This window comes from Passer domesticus, chromosome Z (genome assembly GCF_036417665.1).
Source record: "Passer domesticus isolate bPasDom1 chromosome Z, bPasDom1.hap1, whole genome shotgun sequence".
Lineage (NCBI taxonomy): Eukaryota > Metazoa > Chordata > Aves > Passeriformes > Passeridae > Passer > Passer domesticus.
In genome coordinates this window covers 66,658,728-66,671,727 of record NC_087512.1, presented here as the reverse complement: position 1 = coordinate 66,671,727, position 13,000 = coordinate 66,658,728, and the positions used below count along the sequence as shown (strand labels likewise).

The following is a 13,000-nucleotide window of genomic DNA, read 5'->3' as shown; positions in this document are numbered from 1 at the left end:
TTGAACTTACACATCTTGAAAACCCTAGTTAATCATGCTGTCCATCCTGGAAATACAAGTCCACAAAACTAAATATAGTCTTCCAAAACACACATCCATCATGTCTATTTTAATAAATGCATTTCCAGCTTTGCTGCCCAAATTCTTTAAAACTCTACGGGTTCTTTTCAGACTGCCTTCTCCACCATCTGATTTTCAGCCATCTGTTCAGCAGAGAACTAGAGTCACTGAATTATCCCAAATTTTCTCAACAGATGGATTCTCACTGCCCTGTTTAACAGCAACTCAAGTGTTTAGCCTCACTACATTAAAAAAGAAACCAAGGAATTTCCTTGCTCATAGGTATTAAAAACTCTGTAGTACCTGGTTACAGTGTCTCCAAGAGATCTGCCAGACCTATAGGACAGGGATGTGTCTCCTACATTCAGCCCTAAATATTTAGCACCTCAATGAAGTGCTTCAGGAAGTCTGAAAAGACTGCTACAACCACCATGATGTAACTTCCAGCATCTTGGAAGAGAAAACTGACTGAATTTAGGAAAGCACTGCACATAGCTAGAAAACATTTTATACACAGGAAGTATCCTGCTATACAGATTCTTCATGTCATCAAGCTTGCACTGGCTGGGGTAAAACCACAAAAGATGGGCTGAATATACCTTGCACAGCCTGAAGCTTTAAAAAGGCAGTTTGAAGAGCTGCTCTGTGAAAATTTCATAGAGAAATTTTCTTGCCTAGACTGCATAAAAATGGCCTTGAATCATGTAAACTGAAATAAATAAATGAGGATCTTACCTAACCGTAGTTCTCCAAAATTACCACATCCAATTTTTTTACCAACTCTGAAGTTAGGGCCAACCATTAACACTCCAGAATTCGAAGAACCAGTTCCACGTGGATTATGGCCTGATCTCCCACTAGGCCGTGCCATTCTTTCATCTGGTTTGTCTTTGTCTTTCTTTTTATTTTCCATGTCAAGTTTACGGTACTCCACCTTGATTTATTCCTCTTTTTAAAAATCAGTATAAGCAAATTTCAATTGGATGAGGTAAGAATGAAAACATCATGAGTGAAATGCCCAGCTGGTTAATGTCAGTAAGCAGTCAACAGCAGCATGTTCATCCTGTTTGCAAAGCCTTGGTGGTATCTGTAGTAAAACGTATTTCCAGAATGCACGACACCAGCAATATTTCCTAGTCTTCAGAGGTATTCTGTTAAAAGAAAAACAAAGTTATTCAAGACACTAAGATTCTTGTACAAAATTACCTTTCCCTTCAACTAGACACATAATTAAGCTGTAACTAATTATATTTGCTTTACAGATCTATGAAAAGCACAATTTTAAGGTTAATTCCATTTCTAGTATGTAACAGCAAGTGATATTGTTGTGACTCAAGTGTAGTGAAATTTCAACACTTCAAGCAATTGTTATTTCTTAAAAAGCAACAAAAAAGCCCTATAAAACTTCTTCCTGAATAAACACACTTAAAATTGATGCTTGGACACACTCATTTCACCTTATGCCAGCTCTTCAAGTGAAAGCATTTTATTTATTTTCCCTCAAATAGTATCTGCTGTTTTAAGCAAATGCTCAAGCTGCACAGTTATTGAAGTTATAGAAATATATTGTATTTTTTGAGCTGTAATTTCCGAGATACACAAGTTATAAACTCATGGCAAGGACACTCGACTTCTTTCAGTAACTCACAGAATCTAAAACTACACTTATATTTACTTATTCTGCCCTACTGTATTTCTGTCATAAATCTGTTTCCCTGCTTCCCTTCTCCCTTGTTTAGCATCATTGCCTAGACACAAATTCTGACATGAATTTCAGCAAAAACAGTGTTATCTTACTACTGTAATAAAGAACCACAAGAAAGCTCTTGTTCTTAGATCTCAGCTATAAGAACACTGGATATTGTTTTCTATTTAATGACAGCGGTGTAAAAACCCCATAATTCAGAAGTTTCTACAACAGCAAAATTCCACAATGAGTTAAATATCTGTCCAAAATTATTTTCCTGCATTTGCTTCAATCTTGGGAATACACTGCAGTAATGGAGAACATCCTCTGGAAAAATGTATTTCACGTGCTACAGCCTATTTTAAAAGTAGTCACCAGGAGCTTATTTTTAACACTTTGAGCTGAAGACACTTTTATTTTGTAAAACAACTTCTCACAAAGTAATTTTATTACTCACATCACAGCTTACCACAAAATTTCAAAAATCAAAGAGGAAGTAGTGAAAAATACACCAAATAATATGAACAGTCATATGAATAGTTGCATCTGCTAAGTCATACATAGTTATAGCATGGTTATAACTACATGACATTTAAATATCATTAATCAACAGCTGACTAACTTATTACCTGAACAATGAAATACATGGAAATTTGTTTGGCAAAGAAATACGACCACAGCACTGTGAAAGGGGGAATGAAAAGCTTGTTCTGAGAACAATCAAAAAACACAAATGCAGATAACAATCCAAGCTGACTTGCACAATGCCAGGGAAAAGGACTTCAGCAGTGAGAAATTAAAGCTGTGATGTTTTATGTTACAGACAGAAGTGTTTAAGAGAAAAAGACAGCCACATACTACACAATCTTGCAGGTCTTCAGATACCCTAAAGTCACTTTCTAAATCACAGATCTCAAAGGAACTGACCCAGTGGGAAGCAATAGGTAATTTTCACTCGCCCACTATGCTACAAAAGCTAAGGAAGAAATAAGAAAGCTAAACATTAAGTCTCTTGAAGTAGAACTTCAAAGTCACCATTCAGTTCTTAGAATGACAGTCAGCATGTTTGATGCAACAGAATGCAACCACATGTTCTAGGCACCCAAGAAAAGAAGACTTCCATATTTTACTGGCATTTTCAGAAAGAACTAACAATAAACAATCCTAGAATTTTTAGAGTACCAAATACATGACAAACAACATCAATTTTGATTTACACATAGAAATGTCTATTATATGGACAAATCTATTACGCACTAACTTATGTCCTCCCCTTTACTCCTGCTGAACTAACAGATACTCCACTTACATTACAGGTAAGCTTCCTTATAAACTGAAATTAGTACCTTTTTATAAGATATGTGCTAAATAACCAACAGAAGTCCCTCATATTTTTCCCATACTACATATGAAAAGGAAGACATTCAAGTATTCCTTGTCATAGTTTCTCCAGGACACAGGTGTTCTCTTACATTTTCCTCATAAAATAATCTGCAACTAACTCAAAATAAGGACAGTGCTTATGACTTTCTTCATTTTGAAATTCCTGTGCAATATTTTATGATGCATTTACCTTAAAAATACAAAACATTTTAATGGTTATATTTATTTCTATTGTACTTACCCATGACAGTGTTATAATGTTGGTGGCAGTATCTTCTCTTCACCATAATGCTCACATTCTAGAGGAAAAGCATCAAAAGATATATTTATGTAATTACAATTCATGCAATTACTTAGCATGTAAAATATTCTGATACTGAATGAAAGTACAGTTTTTGGAACTGCATAAGTTTTTTTAGAGTATTAAGGAAGATGCAGCAGATTTGTTTCAAAGACTCAACATAATTTTTAAGGCTCAGAAGTTAGACATCATTCAAAGATGTGCATCATCTGAAGCACAAAAGGAATACATACAGTGTAAGCATTGTAAATTATTTGCAAAATCATTTTTTTGCTATACAATATGGGCAATCTGTGTGAAAAACATGCCATCCTCATTTCACAGCTTGATTTTCTGTTTAATTCTCATTTTTTCATTCTGCCTAAATAAATGAGCACACTTAAACCACAAACTTCAGCCCAACATCAGGGAATATTGTTAGGATTTAAATAATTGTTCAAAAAGATATAGGACTAAATATCAGGACAATGGCAAACACCATCAAAGCCAAGTTGACAAAGCAGTATCATAGGAGTGAAATTACTATGTCCAAGTGTGAAGAGAAAGAGAAGGCAAAAGAAGCTATCCAAAAAAGTCAAAATTATATTACATAGAAGAAAAAGTAATTAGATCTCAATTATAAACTAAATCTGTAATCTGTATAGACTGAAGATAAAAATTAAAACAAGATTGGAAGAAAGCAGTAATTTCAGAGTAACTGGCATGCACAACTAACAATAGCTACCAGAGGTTGCAATTTTTTTTGTGTAATCTGATAGACTTTTCCAAGCCCTGTAGAGAGACTGCATGTAAAGTAAGGAGAGGCACAGTGAAGAAAAGTAAGAAAAATGACAACTGGGTTTCAATTTACTGACAACTCACATACCTAACACCTGCAGAAGTATCCCTAGATTAGAGCTATAAATCTACACATTTCTCTAAATCTCTGTTTGAAAATGTCCGAATTAACACTACTGAAGACTGCAGGCCACATAAGAACCCTATTCTGTAGCAACAACGACTCTCCAGGACACTACATAAGGCAGAATAAAAGAACAGTTCATTTAAGCGTCTTCTTTATTCATACATTTCTCAAATGCCTGATCCTGCAGCAACAGCAGGAACACCAACGTAATTTTATGCAAGCTTACATGTTCCAAAGTGTTGTCATAACAATGTTCATACTCAAGCGTGCAAGTCACCTTTAAAAAACCAAACTTCCTATCTACCTCATTCCTTTTTCACATTCCAGATTTACTCCTAAATAAACTAATTAAGAGAACATTAAAGTAGATAAATAAAACATTGCACTGCCCAGGAATGACAAACTTAAATGAAACATGCAACCATAACTGCTCCCTCAGGTAACATAAGCAGTACCCTTCACATTGTAATTACAAGATCATACATCACTGATAGTATCAGAATACTAACATTTTTCTCTACTTTTGAGAAAAGCATACAGCAGCAAAAGAGCTACAGAGGAAAATAAAAACTTTGGACAGAGTTTTAAATTACATTGGAAGAAGGAAAAGGACATAAACAGGTTTGACAGTGATAAGCAATTGGATGGTATGCCAAAACTCAAGGAACTGAGCACTAGTGAGATCCCTAAACTGGTCCAGGAGGTGTTAGCTACAATGGATCACACCCATAATGTTTCCACACCAACACATACAGCATGAGGATCATCACTGGAATAAATGAAACCTGGTGGGTAAGCCCCTTGATTGAAGCACCATGTTGGATGGTCACAAGCTCTCCAGGAGGGACAGGCAGGGCAGGTGAGCTGGAAAGGCTGGAATACTGCTGGAAGCCAGCGATGGCAAGCTGATTGTCTCTGAGTAAGGATTAAGGGACAAAAAAATAATGTCGATGTCATCGTATGAGTCTACGATAGGCCACCGACCCAGGACAATGATTCCAGAGAATTACCCTGAGGAACTAAGGGACACCTTCAAAGCAGCTGCCCTTGTCCTTACAGGAACATCAACTTGTCAGATATTAACTGGGAGCATCACACAGCTGGCACAAATAGGTCCAGACCAGTCCTAAATCTGGATAGTCTTACAATGCAGCAACTAATGGAGCCACCTATGAAAAGTGCCCTCCTTGATGTGGTGCTTATTAACAGGGAGGATCTCATGAATGAAGTGGTGACTGGTGGCCAACTTGGCCACAGTAACCACAAAGCAATTGAGTTTAAAATCTCCATAATCAGAAGGAAAAGTGACAGTAAAATTTCGGTCCTGGGCATGACAAGAGCTGACTTCAAGCCGTTTAGAGAACCAGTAAGATCCCCTGGGAAAATGGTTTTGAGGGTGGGTAGGGTCCATCAGGTCTGGTCATTTTTTAAGCGCCACCTCCCAGGGGCATAGGAACAGGCAGTTCCAAAATGTCAGAAGTCAAGTGGAGGAGGCAGAAGGCCAGCTTGGCTGAGCAGGAATCTTCTCTCAGAAATCAGGAAAAAAAGTGAGCTGTATGCCCAGTAAAAGCAAGGTCTGATGAAGGGAAGAACTACAGAGATGCTGCAACCAGTGACAGGACCTGAGGGAATGGCCTGAAGTTGTGTCAGGGGAGATTTAGGTTGGATCAGGAGAAGTTCTTCATCCAGAGGGCAGCTGGGCACTGACAGGCTCCCCATGGAAGTGGTCACAGCACCAGCCTGACAGAGCTCAAGAAGTGTTTGGTCAATGCTCTCAGGCACATGGTGTGACTCTTGGGGCGTCCTGTGCAGGGCAGGAGTTCGACTTCAATGATTTTTCTGGACCCCCTCTAACACAGAATATTTTATTATTTTATGAAAGACAGTAAAGAAACAGTTCTTGTTTCAGCACAAAGCATTTAAAACTCACTCAGTCTTCTGGCATTTTCATACCTCTGCAGTTTCTCACCTCTGAAGTATCTGTTCACATACTTCTAATCCCAAGTTTTGGCAGTTACAGTAATTTATCAACACAGCTTCTCACATCCTCTGGAAGAGTGCAAAGAAAATTTCTAGTGCCTCTGCCACAGATTTCCAAGAGACTTTCTCTAACACTACATGTAATTTTTATTGAGTACTTCATCTACTACAGTCTTTAACTGAGATGAAGAACAGTCACATTCACTTTCCAATGATCATTTCCATGTTACAAATACATTTGTACTGCAGAAAAAAATGACACAAGATTCCATCCAACAAAACTCCTTTAGAAATACTTAAGAGTAGAAAATCTGAAATTCATAGTACAAATCTGAAACCAAGCAAGAGCTTACTGTGAGATCATAAGACAAAACTTAAATATCTAATCAACTGTTTCTGCTATTTTTGTATGCCTCATGGAAAAATTAAGCTGTTGTTTCTAGATTAGTTATTACTGCATTATTTTCATTAATTTTTATATACATGTTTCCATACAACAGAGGAAATCTACGAAATTCCAAATCCATAGCAAAGAGGCTCAAGATCCCTTGAAAGTTTAGGACAGCAGCTTCTAACTGCGTAAAGTTTTCAGACAGAATTTGAATTGGAAAATATCTCTAAAATTATATATCACGTAGTTAGAAAAAGTTGTTTAATGATTCATTGCATAACTACATTAAATGTAACCAAATTATTACTTCATCATTTTTCAGATTTCCAAAGCAGAAACAATATGCAGAATCATTAGCACTTTAGTCAAAACTAAAGACAAAATTAGTGTGCTGAAATATTCGGTACATAAAACTTCCACAGATGGTACATACTCATGCTATCAGCTTTGAAAAAAACATTTCCAAACAACTTTCTCCTGACACAATTCTCTCTCCAGCTATCAGCAACCTGTGTCAAAATTGCTCATTACTGAATCATTTTACAAGTCTTAGTTGGTGTTCTTTACATGTGACCTGTACACAATGAAAACATACTCATCAACAACTCATTTTGCTTTAAACAACATAATCTACTTCATTCACCTGGGGAATTCCACAACTAATGGCATCTGATTTCACACTTTTTTTAATTTTTTCTCACATAAAAACAAAATACAACTTGGCATTACCCACTCTTCATATTTTCAGAAGCTAATTAATTCATCAAAGACTATTTTATTATCCCATTCCTTAGGTACTTATTCTGACTTCAATTAGTAAACAATTACCTTGGAAGCACTGTCAAAAGAATATGCAAATTCTCTGAAAAAAAAATCTTCTTCAAAAAAAAAATAAAAATCAGTATTTTGTAGTAGATGTGAACAAATTCAAGAGATAAGGATGGTCTTTTTCAGCTTCACATGGGAAGACTGCTGTCTCCACAATAATAAAATAAGAAACACACAAGAAGTGACAACATACCTAAATAATATCTTCAGCAGGATCAACATTCAAGCCATCAAAGACTACTGCCACATCATTTCTCTGCCAGTCTGCCTTTCAAAATACTGATCTATAGAACACACATTTACTACATTTCCTTCACAGACAAAAAGTACATAGTATACTCGTAAGAGTTTGAAATCCTTCCTAGAGTTTCATCAGCAAAGAGGGAAAACACACAAAGCAACTGCTACTTCTTGATCACAAATTTTTTTCAGAAGACATGAGTGTTTATTTAAGAAGGCAAATATAATAACCTAATTTCAAAGGCAAATGAAATCTCTTTATAACAGATCATGCAGGAGCTCAACTATGCAGTTTATTTCTCAGTGTGCACGGCCTCAAAACACTTTTATTTTGATAAATGCTCTTCAGCGCTCCAAAGCAAGTAACCGATCGCAAGCTCACGAAAATTTTGTTTGCATTACCAAAACTTCCAACAATACAATGTTTGTATCTCAAGTACCTTCTACACTACTTAAAAGTCTCAGTTTTCCACAGATTCTTATTTTCACTTTCTGAAACTCAAACAGTACTGTTCTTGCAGCATTCAGTCTTTTTCCACTTCTGCCTTCTGCAATACCAACCAATTCTAGACTCAGCTAAGTTTTGCAAAACCAATAATAGAATTTATTAATTTTGGTGTATAAATTAGACTCTCAGCATTCCTAAAAATATTGTTTTAAAACATGTATTTGCTTAATCTTAGAGATATGTATGATTTTCCTCATAAAATAAGGGTTTAGGTAATTGAAGATAAGTCTACATACATACAGTCTCAATCTTCAAATACCTATGAATGAAATACCCGCAAAGAAGCAGCATAATTGAAACTGTCAAGGTAAATCCAAGTAACTTTCTTATGAATGAATTTACATAACCAAGCCTTCTAAAAAGTCGTTTTCATCTCCAGTGGTAAATATATCAAATAAAAATTTACATTTTTCTCTTACCATATCAACTGCCACACGCTATTTTCAACAAAAATAATTAATTTGAGATTCTAGAATAAGCATTTAAATTTTCATGTATATAGGCACTTCCCTAGGGAAAGTACATCAACAAACCACATATGGACACATATAATCCTCCTTTAACGCATAAAATCTAACAGAGAAACAGCTTTATTAACACATTTAATTAACCACTTGCCTGTACAAGAACTAACCAAAAATCTACCTCATTGTTATTGAAGCTTAAGTCTACTGTAGTTAAACGAATGTATTTTTTATTGTACCAAGGTTTAAAGTCACATGAACACATCAGAGGACTGCCAATATCCAAATTCAGTATCTGTTTTCTACACTTCATTTTATCAGTTGAAAGTCTACCATCCAATGAACAATAATGCATCCTTCTGCACCACAAACTGCCAGCTATGGTCAAAATGCTGTCACAACAGAAAACAAGTACAGTACTGGAGGTCACACTAACTCAACACAATTTTTCCACAAATGACAGCCTAGACTAATTATGTAGCAATTAAGATCTCCAAGCAATCTTAATCTCTGTTAACTCTAAACAAACATCAGCTGAGATGGCTATCTCTGGTAACTGCACAAACATTTTTATTTTCCCATTGATCTAGAAGGCAAGTTTGACCCTAACCAATGAATTACACTCCATCATAGACCTTCACTACAAAATCCTACCAACTTCACCTAAAGATTCCATGCAAGTGCATGCAGTTACTTAGTTGAAACTTCTGCTCATGCATCCTTCTTGCACTTTCCTACAATCACGATTTCAGAGTAAAAGCTGAAAGTCAGTTTTCAGGCAGAAGAGCTGTAACACAAGGAATACTTTCTAAAATCTAATGACACTATTAAAGCTGATTTACTAAAAAGAGCACAGAAAGGACAAATGATTGAAATATTACTTAACTGATGGTTAAGTAATATTTCAATCATTTGTTTCTTCACATTTCTACCACCACAACCACACAGACTTAAACGGGTTGCATTGTCCTCAGCTGGCAGAAAGCTAATGCTGAGCTAGCTAATACTACATAATGGAGGCGTCAATTTTCTACACAAATAATTGTACCACGCAAGTATTATAGCAGAACAACAGAAAGGTTCAGATTAGCCTAAGGCTAGGCGAGAGAAACTGTGAAGTTAACACATCTAGAAGTTATAAAAAAAAAGGGTATTGCATTTCATCTAACACCAAACTATATCTGAAGACAAAATTAAGTAGTATTGTGAAACACCCCAGTGCTACAGAGAAAAAAAGCCCAAAGCATTTCTGAGAGTCCAAAAGACACTAATTCTGTCTTCAGGTTAAATTTTGGATAATGTACACCTAAAATGTCTCCATTAAATTGAAACTACAGTTCCATAGTCTTCAAAAGGCTGTAAAGCTTTTTTTCTTCTGTTATAAGTTTAATATGAAATAAAATGGTATGGATAAAGTCTCAGACACCAGACCAAATGGAATCATGCTTGAAACCTTCATATTGAATGCGTAAGATGCACAGTGACAAAAATTTAAGGAGAAACACTGCCACAGTTAAGATCTTGGATTCATCATTAGTGATGTAATACAAAATACATTTAAACCAATGCCTTCCTATGGAACTCAGAAGAAAAAACAAGTCCCCAATGTTTTACACAAATTCAAATGACACTGAATATGAAATAATCTGATGTAAATTAAAAGTTCTGAGAACAAAACAACCTGATGCTGTTGACATCAGTTTTGTCAAGGTCTGACAAAACCTGGTTTTGATTTAAAATCAGTGCAGTTAAGTAACTGCACAGATTTTAAATCAAAACAAAATTCTCAAGCACTAAAATGAGAAAATGTCAGTATAATGATGTGGGCACTTGTGTATAATAAACTCTTGATGTACTACTTAGCAAGATTAAAATAGAATCATTCCTCAAAAGCATCAATGTTAGCTAAACTTAGCTGTCTACAGATTAGTGTTCAACACCCACACAGTCCCAGTGTGGTAATGTCAGCTTTCTGGTTATCTTCCACATATCGACAGCACTCACAGGCCACCCTCTGATACATCTTCAGCTCTCTTTCTTCACAAAAGAGAGCTGAAGAGCTTCTTTCTTCCCACATTAAAATGTTTCCTTCTTGCTCAGTGAAGAAAGATGTTCTGTTGCTTGCCTAGTACTACAGGTTGCAACAGTTCTCAAGCTGTTACCACACAAAACATATAACATTCTTCCTTCACCATGGTAATGGTTAATAAATATCTACTATCTAAATCGGTTTTCATGAAGCTTATAGGTACATATCTTCACAGGCATAACAATCTAAGCTTGGTTAAAACTGCCCTAAAAATTCCACACTTCTACAGGCAACAAATTAGAGAGTCGCAGATCAAAAATACCTCATTTCCTTAAAAAACAGACTCTTTTTCAGGAGAAAATTCAAAGTACATTCAACAGAATTTACTTAAAAGTCTCCCAGTGATTTACATAAAAAGAAACAATAGTGAAAAATACTATTGGAAAAATTAAAAGCAAAGACAAAAAGCATTTCTGTAAAGACATTTATCTCTCCATCTGACAAAAGCCTAAGAACAAATTTAGTTATTCTCTCTTCCTCTTGCTTGTTGGAAAAATTCTGCCCTCCCCCTTTACTGTTAACCATAAATTCAAGTTTCATAATTTTTTATTTCTCCAGATTTAAAAATGCCTCAGCCTACCACCAGTAAACATTACACAGAAACATCAACAACTTGATACACTGAGCAACCTGTTCTCAGAACATTGCAAGAAATGAATGAGTGCCAACTGAAGTGGTCTTCCACAGAAAGTAAAACAAAAATTCTATACTGAACTCCTCTGTTTCCAGAAGAAAGTATTTGTAAGATACAACTAAGAAAACACTAGTGGTTGAGGTTAGGAGAGAAACCTGTCTCCCACGACCCTTAAAGCAATTGTGTCCCTGACTTTAGCCTCTACAGTATTACTTCATCTTCCCAAGATTACTGTGCAATTACTTAAGATTTTAAAAAGCTGTGTTTTTATGGACATTGTCTACATTTAAACTGACATCAAAAATATCAATACATGAAATTAAATATGTTCTTTATTATAGGCTAGTAGAATTCCTCTAAAGCAACGCTGAATGCCTTTAAAGATTGTTTTATATCATTATATTAAAAAGCTGTTGAAACAGGCTAACAGTCATGTTAACTACTTCATTCAAATATAAAGACATAAAATGGAAAATGATTGGTGCCTTAAATATAGAAAGATACAGAATTCTTCTACATATAATAATACCGTTTTTAAACAGTACTTTCTCCTAGGCTGCAGACATGTGTCCTATCCTGGACTAAATCACATCTTCCAACATCATGAAGAGAACCTGTCAAGCAGCTCATGCATTTAAAGTATTTTCTACAAAAACAGAAAATGCAGCCAATGAAGCTTTAAAAACATAACAGTTCCAAAATTCACCACGTAACTACCTCAAAGACAAACTGAACCAAAAAGGTTCTATTGAACCCATAAAATTGTTCTAAGTCTGAAATTTGCAAAATGTAAACAACAAAATGCATTTAGACAATTTTGATGGGTTAGTACGGCTCTTCTCTTACTGCATTTGTCACAATACCTGCTGCTCCCACCACTCACCAACATCAGCACCCCCACACCTCAGTGAAGCCATTACTCACTTACCAGAAAACTCACAACTCAGTAACTCTATTCAACAGAAGCTGTTGAGTAGAGTTGGAGGATGGAGAGCAAGAGTGGAGCTACAAAACTGCACAGCCAGAAATAGAGCAGGGGAATGCCCCATGCTAGAGAGAAGAGCCTTTCCAACATCGGCAGCAGAGCCACAATGACTGGTGTTTCACAGCCCATCAAATGCATCCGTTCAAGGACATCACACCCCAGTGACCTCCACACACAAACTGCCACCCCAACACCACCTTCAGCTCTGCTTCCGATGGAAACTGCCCCATCTACATTCTGTTATTGCACAGGGTTTACTGAACACAGGCAACTCAAATTACTCAACGAATAACTGCAGAGTATACAAGAAGTTGTGACAAACCACATACTTGAAACTGAAATCTAGGCTCTGCTTGCCATAAAACATCTGTATTTTTGGCCTACTGAAAAGGACATCATCCTCCACTGTTGTAGTCCACATCCTGTCTTAATCAAAATTAACATAACCAAAACACACATTGATGAAGAGTATAAATCACCACACAGGAAAACTGGAGGAAAAAAAAAATTATTTCTAGGAAAAAGACATTAAATTTACTTAACTTA

At 35.9% G+C, this 13,000-nt stretch overlaps 1 protein-coding gene across 6 annotated transcripts in view; it reads right to left on the bottom strand.

The window, feature by feature from the left end:
• CSNK1G3 (casein kinase 1 gamma 3) overlaps positions 1–13,000 on the bottom strand; it is a 71,320-nt gene that overhangs the window by 54,425 nt on the left and 3,895 nt on the right. For all 6 annotated transcript variants that reach the window (XM_064405362.1, XM_064405359.1, XM_064405357.1 and 3 more), the window contains exons 2-3: positions 3,372–3,429; positions 796–1,211 (exon numbers count right to left, since the gene is read on the bottom strand). In XM_064405362.1, the coding sequence (XP_064261432.1) occupies positions 796–973 (178 nt within the window). In that variant the 5' untranslated portion in view covers positions 974–1,211; positions 3,372–3,429. The remainder of the gene's footprint in view (positions 1–795; positions 1,212–3,371; positions 3,430–13,000) is intronic.